The sequence below is a fragment of the Styela clava genome, chromosome 13, assembly GCF_964204865.1.
Source record: "Styela clava chromosome 13, kaStyClav1.hap1.2, whole genome shotgun sequence".
NCBI classification, from domain to species: Eukaryota; Metazoa; Chordata; class Ascidiacea; order Stolidobranchia; family Styelidae; genus Styela; species Styela clava.
The window spans coordinates 12957361-12974961 of NC_135262.1; the positions used below are offsets into that span (position 1 = coordinate 12957361).

Sequence of the window (17601 nt, forward strand, 5' to 3'; positions counted from 1 at the left end):
CTCTCCCGTCGTCATATTACTGATTTTTACCGGATCGCGGGAAATCCCGTCATATTGTTGTTTCTCTGCCGTCTCAATCGCTTTACCGATGCCGAAAAGACGAAGTTGCATTGGTTCATTACGCAATTTCTCTTCCGTCGTCATATTGCTGTTTGATAAGCGCGATATTAATTATCACGGTGACGTATTGGCAAGAGAGAGAAAAGTGAGAAAAACGGCTGCAAATACCGAAGCTCTAACTTCTTCTACTTTTTAAACTTTCACTTTTTACAATCGACGGAATTGACTGCTTTGAAGAGAGCTCGTTTCAATCGCGAAAGCGCTCGACCAATAATTACGACTTTACGTAATTCGTAACTTCCCTTCCGTAACTCGAAATAATTCCGTAATTCCGTAAATCTGTAAATTACGTGCAAGCCTATATACCACTATTGAGACTAGAGGGCATTTTTATACCGTATCTAAAACGTAAATTTTGTCATTATACACTAAATTTTAATTTAATTAAATAATTAAATTAATTTTTATTAATATACTTTGTACAGTTATCATTTGCTTATGATTCTCAATTCCAAGAAAAGTGTGGCGTATATAAGACATTTCATGAACTGTTCATCTTTCAAATAAAGCCAAAAAATAAATGGATTTTTTTTTCAATTCACGGGAACCGTGTTATATAATATCTAGTACACGCCCTATGACAAAGTTTCATTTCCACTCGTGCGCAACCGAAGTGTTGAATTTCAAAATCCGGGAAGAAGAAATTCACGGGTAATGCTTTTATAAAATTTCGCGCTAAACTGATTTTAACACCAGCCACGAGCTATTTCCAGTTCATCGCTCTTCATAAAGGAATTAAAATGTACTTCAAGTTGAGCAACACGGTCGCAATTTCAATACTTGACTTTCAACAAAATGAACAGCTCTTAACTATATGTCATTTTATTGAACAGGTATTGTACACATGAATTGTTTTTCATAATAGTTGTATTACGGTGAAAAACCGCTTTGTATTTCATAAAATCAAAGAACAATGCTCAAATATTTCCATAATTAAAATAAGAATCGGTCTTCGTACTCATCAGAAAGAAATTTATTGTATCCAGAACTTTGTCCGATATACTTCGTTTCGTGCGTTGCTTTTCAAACGCGTCATGGTTTGGAATGCTCGCAAATATTATTAGACACTAAATGCTAAATTCTTGCTGTTTTTGTTGTTTGTGATGAAAAATTGCTTTTCTCCGCAAATAGACATCCCTGGAGTCTATGCCAAAATCCATTTTGATTCATTGTTGAAAATATGTACTTTTGGTACCATAAAAATCTGAATTGGAAAATCTAATGTTAAACTTATCGACGATGTCACTAATTTCCTAACAAAGCTCAATCGATACTCTTCACAAAACAATTTTGATTTTTACTTCCGATACTGAAAGATGAAAAATGGGTGTAGCCCTATTCCTTTGCAAAAAAACTTCAAGAACTATAATTTGCTTTCGTAACCCCCAAACGTGTCCGCTAGTTGACGCTGTACTTCAATGTTTAGTATGTTCAGGTGTTTACTGATATATTATAAACATGACAAAAATTGATCAAATATTTTGTCTTCGAATTTTGAAGAGCAGTGAACTTTTTTAGGCCTTCATGAAGCTGACCAAATTTCTTACGTGTTTGTGCTCAGTAATAAGTAGATTATTTTTTATTATACTGAAAATACACTTTGTACAAACAGAATGAAAAACTAAAAAAGAACAGTAAGAACTAGCTGAACAGTAAGCCAAAGTTATTCAGCAAGATCAATCTAACATAAATTACCTAAATTAACCAACTCATTAAAACACAGAATACACCAGTTCAATTAAAACTAAGTAAATCAAAAAGATAGTGTGTATCAGCAATTAACAATGATGTTTAGATATGATAATATTCATGTATATATGATAAAAGTTAGATAGGCTACTGAAGTTGTAACTGTTTCATGAAATACGAAACAGATATCAAGAGAATAATATCAAATCAATGATCAAGATCTTGTTTTGTACGACACAAATAGGGCCTAATACTTTTAGTTTGGCTTCATGAATAAGCTTTATTGCACTCAATGAGATATGGGTGCAATTTACATTATAACATATACCAAAAGCATAATCTATTGACATTACCAGCGAAAACTATTTCGAAAACCACAAAACATACACAAAACCTTTGTTCTAGTCATTGTAGAGATATCCAGTTATCAAGGAATATGATAGGTTGAGCAATGTCCTGGCAAAAACAAACAAGACCACATAATGTAAACCGATAAAAGAAGATCGTGAGCGTTTTATATTTTACACTGAAAGGGATATAGATAAAGTCACGTTATCTTCACGAAATATTAATACAACTTACAAGACGTTTATATTTCAATCAATTTTGGGATTTATGTAGTGAGAAACGAGGTACAAAGCAATTTGACTTTGTCAAAGAGCGAGTGTTTCGCTCGTTCACTGAACTAATAGAAACAAAATGATTGCCAATAGTTGCAGAAAACGATTGTTTTGAAATTGATGCATAACCTTAGAAACCTCTATCTTTAGGTTGTCATATAATTTCTAGCACTGTGTATTTTTCAACAATAAACACAACTTTGTTGCATAACATCCTTTATTTATTTCAGGGTTCACGTCTTTTTACACAATTTGTACAGTTCGACAAATCTTTTATAAAAATTAAGAAACTCAAAGGTCCCAGTTCAGATCCCTGAACAACTCCGCAGTGAACAGCCAACATTGGACGGCTGGACACTTCGTGGAATTGATATCAATAGACCAGATAATTATGTAGTACATTGCTTGCAGAGTACAGTGGTGTCTTAGCTTAACTCTTGCCTTCACTAAATTTAGAACAGTACAACAAACAAACATTTGTCAAATTTATAATTACTGAAACGTTGGATGGTTGGTTTGGAACCCAAATTGACATGAGTATCCCCCATTGCTAAGACTCCGGAAGTTCGAGTCGAGTTTGGAAAATCTGATCCTGACCGACATATCCCCACAGCTTAGGAATGGTAAATTGAATTCTTGGACTGCTATGGTAGGCTAAATCATTCTTCATGAAAAAATCCCCACTGCCCGAAAGTTGTAGACGGAGCGTGAATGGAGTATGCCCTGGATTATAAATATTACAAACCCTTGCACTATCATTTAACCTGATCTCACACATTTCCACTATAATTCAGGGTCGGCAACCTTTTGTCGCTCGCGGGCCAAAATTAAAGGTTGCAAGTCATTGGAGGGCCGCATATATTTTTAGAATGTTAAAAATCGAATGGATGACCAATGAATCACATTTTATCACACAGATCAGGAGTTAAATTTTAAGCAGCGCGCGAAGACTGACCATTTGAATATTTTTTGCGCCATCAAACCATTTGCACTTAGCATCAACTGCGTTTTGTTGTCATTTGTCTAAATTATAATTAAATTATAGGCCTATTAAACAAGTAATTATATACTTGTTACGTTATAATATAATTTAGTCTACACGTAAATTCTTTTGCGTAAAGAATGTTATCGACAAAACAGCTATAATTTGTTACTATAATTCAGTGAAGCGTCGCGGGCCGGATTATATTGCTCCGCGGGCCGGATCCGGCCCGCGGGCCGTAGGTTGCCGACCCCTGCACTATATGAAGAGAAGGCTAAAAGTTTGTAGTTGAACAACCATGTTGTATTGAAAGTTTCATATTTAAATTTTCAACAGAAACGGATTTCTCCACTCTTTATTTTCATAAAACCAAAAAAATAATGTGATTTTTTTTCAGTTTTGAAGTATATCAAATTATAAAGCAATAGTAATGTAAACGGTTTAAGTGTCCAAACAAAACGATGTAGTAGTATGTACAGGTGGTATTGTTGTTCTTGGAGTGTAGTGATACTTATCAGGCATGGAGCAAACTTTGCATTGACCAAAAATAAGCAAAAAGGGTTTTTAGGCGATCGCGTTCGACGGTAATATACTGTAAAGAAAAGACCGTCTATTTCCTCGCTTAATCGACATTTGAATGCTGGCAATACCCTGCTATTCTGTTGCCCCAGTCCACAGGTTCACACGATAAGCAGTCAAGAAATATTCACGATGCACTTTTGTATTTAAGACTCGGATGCAATATTCAGACATCAAGGTCTGATAACAAAAAAGATAGTGTGCACAATGCAACAGACACAACTTAAAAATGGACAAGCAATTAAAAACACGTCGAAACACGACAAACGCGCAACGCAAAAGCGCCACACAGTGGAATGAACGTAAGACTACCTATTCTTGAGCAGACATATTGCAGCAAGTTGCATAATGGTTGCACAATTTTGAAAAAAATCCAAAGTCGACTTCATATAAGACACATCATGGTATGTGCTGCTGTCTCGATCATGAAGTAATCTACCTCCCATTTCGAATTAAATACCCTTCCCTTTCCTGCCACTTTTCTTTTCCGTTTTAACCACATGAAGTAATGTTTAAAAGTTTTAGGCAGTTTAATATAGGCAATAGACGAGACAATATATATAAATAGAGACAACACAACACCAAGTACACATATACATAACGATGAAATCACACTTTAGGCGTAAATACACCACCTTAGAGTGGTGAGACCATATAATATGAATGGGCGAAGTATAAAAGATAAATGTGCGGTGGCTATATGGTATGCGACACTCACGGATGATAGTAGAGTCTTTAATAAAATATGGTTGTTTCAGCAAAAAATGTGAACCATACTGATTTTGGTGCAATACTTCAGTTCGCGTATCAATTTGATAGTTATCTTCACTCTTGCTACAGCTTCCTTGCATTATATACAACGGATCCACCGGCGCAAAAGAATAGAAGACGGAGAAGTTATTACTCGTTTTGTTGCATCGATGTCGCACTCTGTGATTCGAACGTGAAGATAGTTGAACAAAACTTATTTTCATTGAATTCCTATATGAGGGTCAATGATAATATTATGTTCTTCACATAATGAAATGAGATCGAACATACGCTATGACCAATTAAATTGTGGCAAGCATAGCCATGCTGCAATAATATATAATATTTAAATGATGCGTTCCAAGTAGATCAATAGTAAAAAAAATACACTTCTTATGCCGTAATGGAATTCAAGCTCCAATCTATCGTTACTCTCATGTATGCAGTTGGGTATGAATATGTATTGATCCAGTTTCCAGTTGTTGTTAAGCAAGTTCAACAATTAGTAGCTTGAGTATTTGTTTATTATACGTTAAGTTTTGTCGTTAATTTTAAACTGATCCACATCAAAGCGGCATCAATCATATAAATTTGAAAAGTCAAATTTGAGTTACCTGAGATGAAAAGTATTTTAAAGGAATCATGGTAGTGACGGGAATTATGTTTGATAATTGTTATTGAAATACTTTTTTTCTGTTTATCTTTTCGCACTAACAAAAAACAGGATGTGATCCAATTTTCAACTCCAAAGAATGGAGAAATATATTGTAACAATGGCAACATCGTTGTTTCGGAATGTTTATTTGCATAGGAGCTTTATCAATTTTTAGTTGGTTTGTTATGTAATTCACTTGTGGTTATCTGTAAATGTTTGCAGTAATAGGTGAAATGTTACAGATTCTTTTTCCCCCTTTTCAATCACGTTCGAAACATTAACTTCAAGTTTTGTTTGCCTTGTCTAGACATATTGTCCCCATTTCAATATATTTAGTCGTCTTTGTGAATGCACAAACGCGAAGATCAACGATGTGCATACACGTCTATGATAATATAATGAAGATAAGGTACCATTGAAATGTTGACATTTCAAGTTCGACTGTTTAAAGTATTTGAGTAGACTTTCTACAGCTTGTTATAAAAAGAACGTAGTTACCATTCTATTTGAATGTCTTGAGATCCGTTTATTTATTCTCTTGTTGCGTGCCCTCGTCCCGTCTATGCTATTTTGCAAAGCACGGGTGTTGTCATTGAAAAGTTGAAACAACGTGACAAAACATGACAAAATGATATTTGTAACTCATCAACTCAATACGATAGTCACTTTCCTGTAAACAAATTACTTTCATTTGAATGGAAGCTCATTTTGGGTAATACACAGACAAAACAAACTTTTATATTTTTATGATACGTCATGTTTTCGAACAAATATTCTTTTTCTTCATCTTGCCTTTGTCTATGTTGGCATAACTGAATTCGTATTGCGCACCAATAAATGACGATTGACGCAAGCCTTGAAGCAATTCATGTCAGTACAATCAGGAAAACAGCTTTACATGTACCTTAAGTTCTCAGAAAAACATTCGTCGTAGAAATTTTTCGTGTAGATAGATCAGAGGGTAAAAAATAAATGGATGATGACTCACTGCCAGCCTAGTACCAACTGAGGTATTCGACAACCTTACGAACAAATTACTTTAGACGGATGTAGAGAATATAAGGCTCGTTTTGCTTTTCTGTTCTGTCAACGTCCATATACTTGGCGTTTTACTTGGATGATAATCATATACTTGGCTGATTAATATACATGATACTAATGTTTATCCCAATTGCGTTTATTAGGCTGTTATTTCAGGGATGCTTGCAAGTCTTGGTAGAACTATATGTAGAAAATATGCTCGCTGTTAAAGACATTATACAGACGCCTATAAAAGGTTCATCTCAACGATCATCGAGGATTACCTCATGTGTAAACATTGTTACCCACCGGATTCCACAAAGAAAAACTCGATAGTTTAAAACAGTAAGTCATTTGCGTATAAGTCGATAATTTTGGGTACTTTAATTTTATTCTGCAATTCTCATAATAAAGCTTGTTTAGATAAGACGGTTGTTGTATGTTTGTGGGGATTAGATCTCACTACACATTAACCAGACGATAGCCACCAGCAGCATAGAATAGACGATTAAAACACCTTATCGCAATTCCGACAATATATATATACAGAATACAATGTATACACTCTTAGATCAATTCTTATTCTGATTAACATTGAAAGTATAGAAGAATATATAGGTTTCAACTACGTATATTAATATAATAAATGAACAAGACAAAAAAGATTCCACGTCATATTTCACGTTCTTGGAATTTTCGGTTTTTAGTAATTAAAGATTATTAAAAGTAATTTCTCAAAAACGTGTTACCTGTAGTTAACTTATTAGTGTCGAGTTGTCTCTATGGAAAAATGTTCCTAATTCCGTTTCAACCGACATGATGATTAAAAATGTTTTGAAGTGGATGATAAGTTTTGGAAAGGCAATTTTGAATTAAAATTGATGGAACTGAAAATGAGATTTTAGTTTTAAATTGCACATTTTAATAGCCCATCAAGTGTAGCTTGAATAACGATAGAAAAAACGACAGACTCCAAATGCTACGTAAATCATCTTCTGGAAATTTAATAGCGAACTTTCCACTCGTTTTCTCTCAGGTTTTTGTTTCTTGTCAAAAATCATACCCGGCGTAATAGACTATCATGCATACCTAAAAATAATTGTACCAAAGATCATATGGACGTGTGTTTGTGATCTACACAAACCAACAAATTTTGGGTTGAAGTAGTGGGCTCAAAAGGACCCAGAGAATATTTGCAAAAAAAAACATAAACATTTTTTCATCTTTAGGTAATGCAAATTTAAAATCGAGATTAGTTGCGGAGAAAAACGTTTTTCATGACTACAACAACAACCCCAATAGCAACCATAAAAATATTTTGCCAAAACGATTCATATGTGCATTTCGTGTCCAAATAATGCATGTTATGTGATGAGAGAGCGCGTGCAACGCGAATTTATGTTCGACATGGACTTGAGCAGTTGAATTTTTTAGGATGAAATCATTTCTAAAGTGAATGTTGATGTTAAAATAATTTTCAGGCAGAAATAACACGTTCTTAAAAACTCAGAAATCGCAACCCTGATCATTTTGAAACCGGAAATAGTCATTTGTAGTATTGACTAGTTTATTGCACAATCTCCCGGTCAATTGTTGTTAACAATTCCACGTTCTTTCGCAGATATTTTACGTTTGGGTCTTTATAAACTTTTGTGCATGCTGTTAAGCCATTATTATCATACATTGAAAACTATAGTTTTGAGAACATCCGAAATATTCGCATTTCCGAGTAACATGGGTGTTTGAATTTATATGCACAAACGAAAATATGGGAATAGCTATGATTTTTTCAGATAATTTCTGAAAACCGAATTATTTTTTGTCTGAGGAAATTAGATTAGATTATTTCATTGTAAACTGATCTTCCTAATATTTGAGTAGCCTGCTATTCAAGGTCGGCTAGCTAAAAGTATATTTGTCATTTGGCCTGATGAAGAATTGAAGATTATATAAGATTCCATATTAGGCCATATTCCCACGCGGATGGCGATTATTTATCTGTGCAAGGATTACCGCCTGTTTCGCTTCCGATAAAGACATGCCCTGTTAACGCTTCCGCCTGTGCAGCGTTACTCTGGTTTTCCGTATATTTTTTATCCCTTTTTGCTCGATGCGAACATCATAGGAAACCATTTGAAGTATTTTATTGAAGAAAGAGCGTTGCTCGTGATTACGGGCGACTTAGTCAGATGGGCCTCAGATCACAGGAAAAGGAAAACTCTAGTTATTTAGAAGTCAATCGTAAAAAGTTGAGTTTTTTAGTCGCAAAAAATATCGGTTGTATGAATATCATTGAATTGTGTCGTGATTTACATGCTATTTATAATCTGTGTAAATGAGATGGCATTCCATCTCGTCACGTGTATCAAGACATAAACGAGTTAGAAACACAGGCTTTCAATTTTATGTAGCACGGTAAATTAAAGGTAATTAAACAATAAAATTTGAGCAATATCTTGTATTAGAGATTGTGTAGAAAGGCGATTTTAGCGATTCGTCACTCCCATGAGTAATTGTTCCTTCTAGGCTTGCGTTATCTTAGGAATGTGGTTGTTGACATTTCACTGTCTTTTCCTTTAGAGACTAAGACTGTCAAAAACTAGCACTCGCATAACTGCAACTCCTATGTCAATATTCGGAATATTTAGGAAATAATAGATCACTATTTGCTTGTAACTACGACAAAGCTCTCCAAAATACGATGTATGAAGAAGTTAAATAGACGAAAATCATAAAGCGTCGAAACAAGCTTCGTTAATGCGCTAAGCACGAATCGACCAGTTGTCAACGTGCATTTAATCACGGAAGTGTTTATTATTAAGGAAAAATATAAGACTATAACGATTAATAAACATAGATAAAATAAATCCTGTTTGGTTATTTTCAGTCAGATATTAGCCACCATATGTTAAGTGATATCCAGTTAAGTGGAAGGCTGAAGAAAATGGAACGCTTCCAAATAATCATTCTGGCGACAAATCTTTTAATAATATTGACTGTTTATGCAGGTAAGTCAACTTTACTGCTTATTGAATTTATCATAAAAAGACTGATTTTTCAAAAATATTTCGACCCATTTGGCCTAATCATGATGATCTAATAGTCTTTTTTTTTCATTGTGTATTCTCTCCGAAAAAATCACTGCAAAACTATTAACTTAGTGATACAAAACTATCCATAGGTTTAGTTCAATGATTTATCACCTTAAGATCAGCCGTAACGAGATTTTCAAACACTATATCTGGTACGATTAGGTTTATTTTATAGATATATTCTGATCAAAATTATAGACCAGGGAGTCTTCAAATGTAAAAAAACGGTACTCCCGAAGTATGTGAACAAAGATGGCGGACAACGGAACGTAGTATGTGTACCAGGCTAGAGTTAGGCAATAATGTTAGGTACAATTACTACTTGGCTAGTCTCCGAACTCGTAATTGAACTAAAATAAGGAAAATTGGAATGAAATTATGGCCTAACCCTAACCTGGTACACATACTACGTTCCGGTGTCCGCCATTTTGGTTCACATACTTCGGGAGTACCAAAAAACTCATATAAGATAAGTTTCGTGATTCACAATCAAATTAATTTCTCTGAACAACAATTTCTTGTAATGGTATGAAGAGATGTCTCCCTCGAGATGTTTTGGGCGGAAGTGATAATTCGTATTTGATATCATGCTAATTCAATTAAAATCAAGTCACATTTTTTGATTGCAAGATTTCAACATCACATTCATGAATTCGATTAAATCTAGCATTCAATTTTAGGTTTTTTCATTTCACAATAATACAATTTGTATGTACAATTTTGAAATATCTTTTGCTTCATTCAGATCGGCATCCATGTGACAGGCCGTGCGAATCACCGACTTCTCCAATGGAATGCAACTACCGATTTAACATAGAATGGTAACAAAATAAACTATTTTGTTACTATTATACTAAGTTGTGTTTATTGTTGTGAAATTGGTATCTATTAATTCAAAGAACATACAGTTTTACATAAAGGTCAATTTTTAATTGGACTGTAATCTTATATAAAATATTTGCAATGCAATTCTTTTTTTAAGAATATTGTGTGTGTTACTCGGTTCGTTGGTGCAAGTATTAGGGTGTGAATTGACCACTTGTTGCAGAATATTTGTATTGTAAATGCAATCGCTCCTCAAAGACGTGTCAGCAATTGCTTATCAATGGTCTTTTTAAATATTGTGACACGTAAATAAAACAGTATGTTGACTCGGCAAACACTTCACTTTCATTTTTGTTGTTTTAGTCATTTAAACTTATATAAATAGTACACAACTGAAATTTAAAGCGTAGGCCTATCTTGTGTAAATCTGCGCTATACCTAAGGATATATCTCTTGTGAAAGGCTTAATTGTTTTTATATACTGAAATTCCCATCTAATTATACAACTAATGAGTTTGCCTTGTAATACGAATCGGTAATTCACATTTAATTATGCAACTGATGAGTTTGCCTCGTAATACGAACCGAATCGGAATGATGCCAATTTACTCATTTTTAACATACTTCATCGATTACACGTAAAAAGGATTTCGTATCACGTATCACTTTTTCCATCATATACACTTCGCTTACAAATTTGAAAGTTATTAAGTAATAAACGAACTATAAATTGTAGCACATTATTTTGCCTTTCAGGTATTACACAATGTCAAAGGCATGTTACGACTGCCCCTTCGTTGCTTCAGATTGCTTGAGGCCACACTGCGTCGCAGCTGATGGGATATCTCGGCCTGTTATAACAGTCAACAGAACTTTTCCGGGACCATCTGTTCGGGTAAAAAATATCAATAATATCTCCCGCCATCTAGCATAAGTATAGTTTTTTTTTAAACTTGGTCTCTCGAATATTAGTCCAAAAATGCAATTGTCAGCCATGTCAAATCACCAAAACAATTACAACATCTGCTGTGCTCATGTCGTTACTTACTACACAGACAAGCAAGTGGATAACCGGCTTGGGATGGCAAAAAAATTTGGCTTGAATGGGCCACGCATTATATTTTATTATGACTGAATAGAATGTGGTCCCTAGATCCACAAAGTTTCTTTCGGATTATTTTGCCGAAAGGTTGCATTGCACTGATTTTAAAGCTTAGATTTTTAATTTTTTGTTGTAAAATAGTACAATAATGGATATTTCTCAAAACCTTTTTGTGCCCCCTCAAACCTGTGTAAGATAGCGGTAGTCCTAGACAAAAACAGTTGTCGCAAATAAATGCTAAACTGTAGAAGAATTTTGCATATGTTAAAGGTTTGTCACAATGACATTGTTCGTGTCGAAGTCGTGAACGACCTTGGTGACAATGAAGGCATTACAATACACTGGCATGGTCTTTACATGAGAGACTCCCCACACATGGACGGGGTACCTATGCTAACCCAATGTTCGATTCCTGCCAAAACATCATTTACCTACGAATTTCGTGCCGATCCTCCAGGTATTATATAGTCACATAATTAATGGAAAATATCGGAAATTTGAACAAACAATCAATAATACCTAAAAAATAAAAACCGTTTAGTTTGCCGATATGTCTGGTCATTTTCTAATACCCGATCAGTTAAACACATTTGCCAAACGTTGCAAATGGCGTAAGCTATAGTTTGTATATAATGAATCTCAGCACCATTGTAATGTTTATAATGATATCTCAATTGTTTCTAGGAACGCATTGGTGGCATTCGCATGCTGGATTACAAAGATCTGATGGATTGGCGGGTCCTATCATTGTCAATCGGCCCAAACAAGATGATCCACATTACGATTTGTATGACGTTGGTTCGTATGTTGTATACAAATCAATATGTCACGTAATCGTGTTTACCAGTCTATGCAATTTCATGATTTTCTTCAGCGTTACTGAAAAACGCTTAAAAATATGGCAGCTATCATTGGGCAATCACTAAAATACCAAGTGTTAGATAAACTTGAATTTGGACTATTAAACGCAGCACACCACCTAGGCATTCAAAATATTGCAAAGCAGCACATGCTATCACAGTCCTGACGAAATAAAGCCACTCCAATTTCTCGAGTATTACAAAAGTTGTTTTCATTATAGCTATTCATTTTCATCTTCTCGACCTACTGGTAAAGTCAATTCAGAGTTATGAACGATTAGTTTTATATTCAGAGCCGTTTTTCTAGGTTGGGTAGAGTTCAAATATATGTCTCAAGAGCCGTTTCAGAAAGAGGCCACGTCACACTGCAGAGTAACCTCGTCGAAATATTGACTGGCATCATTACCGCAAATTGTTATAATGTCAATAATCACCTGCGATGCACATTTATTTTATTATCAACATCGTATTCATTAGTTCTTGGATAACAAATACAGAAGGATATTTCCTAATTCCATGTTAATGTTATATGAATAGATTCAGAAGAATATGTCATTTTTGTGTTCGATTGGCTTCATCAACCAAGTTTAACAAAATTTCTTGCGCATCACCATTCGTCTGGAAGTAACAAAGGAGAGAATATTTTGATAAATGGAAAAGGTGTATTCAAATTTCAAAGTAAGGTTTTATTAAGGTTTTTTTTTCAAAAAATATGTCAGTGAGAAAATTGGTCGTCAACAATATTCTCAATAGCGTCAACATGTCAGGAACGTATTGGAGTAATTTTAGTTTGTTTATTTATCCAAAGCCGCGGTAACAATTGCTCACTACACAAGACACAAAACCATTTGTAGTATATAGTACACTGAATATATTTTAGTGTAATAGGAAACTTTGTATTTTTCAATCTTAGATATACTAGCCAATATTGATTTGAATATTTCAAACTGGTTTGATTAATGGAAGTAGCCTACATTTTCCATGTGTTTACACCTTTGTTTTGCAAGGAATTTTATAATTCAACCGACAATTCTACGCACTTTACACCGAGAGAAGTTTTCATTGTGGAAAGAAATAAGCGATACAGATTTAGAACAATAAGCAATGCGGTATTGTTCTGTCCATACGAGGTGAGATTGACGTTTTAAAAGTTACAATTTTGTAAATATCATTTTGTTTCGGAAATATACCCAAGCGGAACTTCGATCGACTCAAATTTTGATTTAATTTGATATTCGATTTCGAAATTTCGCCAAATTATTACAGATTACAATTGATGGGCATGAACTCAACATTATTGCATCAGATGGAGCTGACATTAAACCCTACTTAGTCACATCTTTGGTTGTTCATGGCGGAGAACGATTTGACTTTGTTGTCAACGCTTCTCAAGATATTTCAAACTACTGGATACGAATTCAAGGAATGGCTGATTGCCGGAACCAGTCTCAAAGGGCAATCCTGAGGTGAACTGCAGATTGTGATAAAAAAGATCGTTAAATACGACTAATAACGATTTGATATCGATGAATCGTGGTCATGATTGCATTTTAATGAAGAGATCTCAAGGGACAATTTTAATAAACTTATTCAGTCAGGATTATTCTGTAGCAATTTTACATTGGAAGGTTTTGTGATTGGGTTCTAAAAGAGCAGAGCCCTGAATACCACACATTGTTATACCTAAAATATCTCAAACGACGTCTTATGTGCTAACACACATGAAACCTACATTAATTTATACTAACAGGTACCAAGGTGCAGGTACCGAGGACCCGGTGACGTCATCAGATCTCATAACCAGTAGTAAATTACAACTTAATCCTTGGAATATCGCAGAAAACGAAAGTTATACTCAGGTATCTTCGCTTCAACGAGAACATTCTGATGCATATCCTGCAAGCGAACGATACGCAGGTACGCTTTTGAAGCTTTCGTTCAAGTCGTCTTCTAATTAAAATACCATATGTTTATATATGATTTCCTTCAAAGAGAAAGTATGCAAAATTTATGCATATTTGCCTGTTACAAAATAGTATATCTTGGGTTAGTTTATTTTGTTTAGTTTATGAACGTCAAGACGGTGCCAATATGGAAATGACGTTCTTTGATTGATACAAAGAGAATTGATTGTCTTGTGCAGACATCACCAAGCCTATTTTAGTAAAAATACTTCTCTATGTTCAAGCGTTCGCCACGTGACAGCAGTGACGAACAGAGTGACGCAGAGCTGACTTAGCGCCACGCAATCCAGTTTTTCGTTAGGGAGTCCCAACTTAGACGGCCATAGTTGTTCTTTGACGATAGCAACAGGCCTGCTCGCGCTACATGTACTCTAATAAAATTAGTCAAATATATCAATTCCTCATATTATGAGTGTAAAAAAGGTGGCCAAGGTAAACTGCGAGGAAACGTATTTCCTAACCCATAACAACGTTAAACCACATTGCCTGGTGTGTTTTCAACTAATATCTATCAGAAAGAATATAATTTGAAGCAACATAACAAAACCAAACACGAGAAAAGATTCCGAAAATATCACAGTATTTCTCGGGAAGCAATTTTAAAATAACTAAAGGCTTTATATATCTTTTTTTAAAAAAAGATTACAACGGTGATATATATATTCAAAATATATGTAAAGTGAGTGAACTTGCGATGTTTGAATCACTTTAGGGTTCTCTCCGACTGCGCCCCGCGAGACATCCTCAAAATTTTTTGCGGCCCCCCAACCTCGCAACCTTGCACCACTCTAAATTAAGCCATTCTGTAAAATTGTTGCCTAAGTGTGAACTATAGATGTTTTGTTTTAAGACAAGAAATACAGAGCATCATGGATCTTAAAAACATTAAAATCATTCATATTTGGCAGTGATGTAGCTGAGACTAAAATGACAAAATACAATTCTACATTATGTTTCCTATGCATCAGTTTATAGGATATTGGGTAATTTAGCTCCTTTTGGTTAATAGTAGTACGTGTTTCAACTTCAAATCATTCTAATCTTACGTAAATATTAAAATTAGAAACAAGCCATAGTGATAAAAACACGACAATTAGATCCTGTAGGCTGCAATGACATTACAGCGTCATGTCCTCAGGATACCAAAACCAGCTTACAGACGACCATCCGTTAGTCGAGAAAAAAGGAAACTAGAACATGGGGCGGCTAAAACGATGATCAACGATAACAATTAGCAACTCGGCGTGCTTGCAGTGAAATTTGGATTTTGTCTGAATCAGCCATGCTTTGGAACTGTTCTTTGTATTTGTAAACGTATATAATTGCAATACATGTATTTAAAACCCTGAATATGTCTTCATCAGATCAGAAAAACAACAATTAGCCAGCAACCACGGCAAATACCAATTTTATTTGCTACAACTTCACCACCCCGCGCCACATTAATAACAATAAAGTTGGATTGATTGCACGCAACGTGATGACGTCATATTTACACATTTCCTCTCTGTTCCCAATTTCTTTTTGAACATTATACATCAGTAAATACCATGCTAATATCCGCCTAAATTGGTTTACTGTTATCTAATTTAATACATTTTTCACAGAAAAGCCCGATCAAACACACTTTATTGGATTCGATTTCTATAAAGTCAATAATCCGACTTTCAATCATCCTGACTGGTATCCGATTGAAGACATGCCGCGCAACAGCCATTTGTACACTCCCCAACTCAACAATATCAGCTTTGCCTTTCCGAAACATCCAATGTTGACACAGTACGAGCAAATCGACAGCACCCAAAATTGCGACCCAGAAGCCGCTAGGTGGAACCAGAGTCGTTCTGAATTTTGCCAGGATGACTTTTGTATGTGCACTTATGTGATTGATGTAAAAGTCGGTAACCTCGTAGAATTGGTAATTTATGATGAAGGGCGAACATTTGATGCAGGTCATCCTATGCATTTGCATGGTCAGCATTTTGCAGTTATGGCAATGAAAAAGTGAGTAACATGTTTTCGGTGTTCGTGTGCAACTAGGTATTCTATCGTAATTTGGTAAGGATGGTTATATAAACAATTTGGAATTGATTTTTTTTTATCCTTTTCTTTCATTGAATAAATTCAAATTTATGACATGATTGCTTTAGCAATGGTAAAGGGCATCATCCAAAACAACGTTGTAAGCCATATATTGTTCTATATTTCTCGGTATCGCCCCGCAACACCTAGTACTTCAAAATTGTGTCAAACTTTAGAGTACTAACATGGCAATCGGTAATATTCTAGACTAGTTCTATGATGTCATAAGGCCCCGTGTCAAGCTATGTACCGGTTTTTGACAATCAACACTGGATTCCATGACTTTCTATTTCCCCTTTCTTCTCAGAATCGGGGCATTCATCTCTACAGAAGAAATTAAAGAACTGCATAACAATGGCAGCATTGAGTACAATTTTGATGGTATTATGAAGGACACAGTTATTATTCCGGATGGTGGCTACACAGTTGTTCGCTTTTTGGCCGATAATCCAGGGGTCTGGTTTTTTCATTGCCATCTTGCTTTTCATTCAGAAATCGGTAAGTCTCCCTTAGATATGACAAACATCACTCTATTTGAACTATAATTAAGTTATTGTTATAATGCCAAATGAATGCATGCTTTACTACAATGCAACCTTGAAACAGGATGTCGTTGGCAGTAATCACTTCTCAATTAATAGCGTCACCTTGCAAAATGAAAAGGGGGCTTGTGTGCATATGGATTGCAACTCAAAATCGAATCGAATCAAATGTCGATAAGTAAGCGGTATGTTATTCAATGTCAAACATTTATTTACAACCAACAGCATTGTTTACTTTCAACTATTTTGCTGAGTGCAATAATACCATGTATAATTTACTATACACTCAGGTATGGAGTTGGCATTCAAGGTCGGAGATCCAGAACAATGGGTGAAACCTCCGAATGATTTCCCGAAATGCGGTCCTTGGCCAGGAAAATCCAATGCAGCCACCAGCATGACGTCGTCGTTAACATTCATTCTTATACTCTTCCATTTTTTCCGTTTTACTAGTCATATGTTATAGCAATTTTTTTCCTAAATTTTAAAAGTAATAATATTTGCAGCATCGATTTACTATACCTTTTTAAGACGATTTTTGATCCCAAAGAAGAAATTTAATTTCATTAAATCATTTGTTTAACTGTATTCTTCAAGCACCAACTATGTCAGCCAGTTATTCGCTATACAAATAAACAAAATTTTCTTATTTGAGAGATTTGCAACAAAATACATTAATTAACCTATAGCTTCAAGCTTATGCCAGATTTTGTCAAATC

At 34.8% G+C, this 17601-nt stretch overlaps 1 protein-coding gene across 2 annotated transcripts; it reads left to right on the forward strand.

Moving 5' to 3' along the window:
- The first annotated feature begins 5164 nt into the window (after positions 1–5164).
- Positions 5165–17589, forward strand: LOC120332721 (uncharacterized). 2 transcript variants are annotated; one of them, XM_078119325.1, is made up of 13 exons: positions 5165–6760; positions 9303–9423; positions 10253–10328; positions 11089–11227; positions 11705–11891; positions 12119–12232; positions 12832–12965; positions 13302–13424; positions 13561–13760; positions 14045–14211; positions 15866–16262; positions 16648–16838; positions 17173–17589. In XM_078119325.1, the coding sequence occupies exons 2-13, from the start codon at positions 9321–9323 to the stop codon at positions 17346–17348; spliced, it is 2007 nt and encodes a 668-aa protein (XP_077975451.1). In that variant the 5' UTR covers positions 5165–6760; positions 9303–9320; the 3' UTR covers positions 17349–17589. The 2 variants fall into 2 exon arrangements, with proteins under 2 accessions (XP_077975451.1, XP_077975452.1); XM_078119326.1 differs by lacking the exon at positions 5165–6760 and adding an exon at positions 8823–8841.
- Positions 17590–17601: the final 12 nt, after the last annotated feature.

Bases quoted from the DNA above. Each gene is read 5' to 3' on its own strand.
- LOC120332721 (XM_078119325.1), top strand. From the start codon at position 9,321: ATGTTAAGTGATATCCAGTTAAGTGGAAGGCTGAAGAAAATGGAACGC. The intron at 11,228-11,704 runs GTAAAAAATATC...CATATGTTAAAG, and splicing joins TTCCGGGACCATCTGTTCGG to GTTTGTCACAATGACATTGT. The intron at 13,425-13,560 runs GTGAGATTGACG...AAATTATTACAG, and splicing joins TATTGTTCTGTCCATACGAG to ATTACAATTGATGGGCATGA.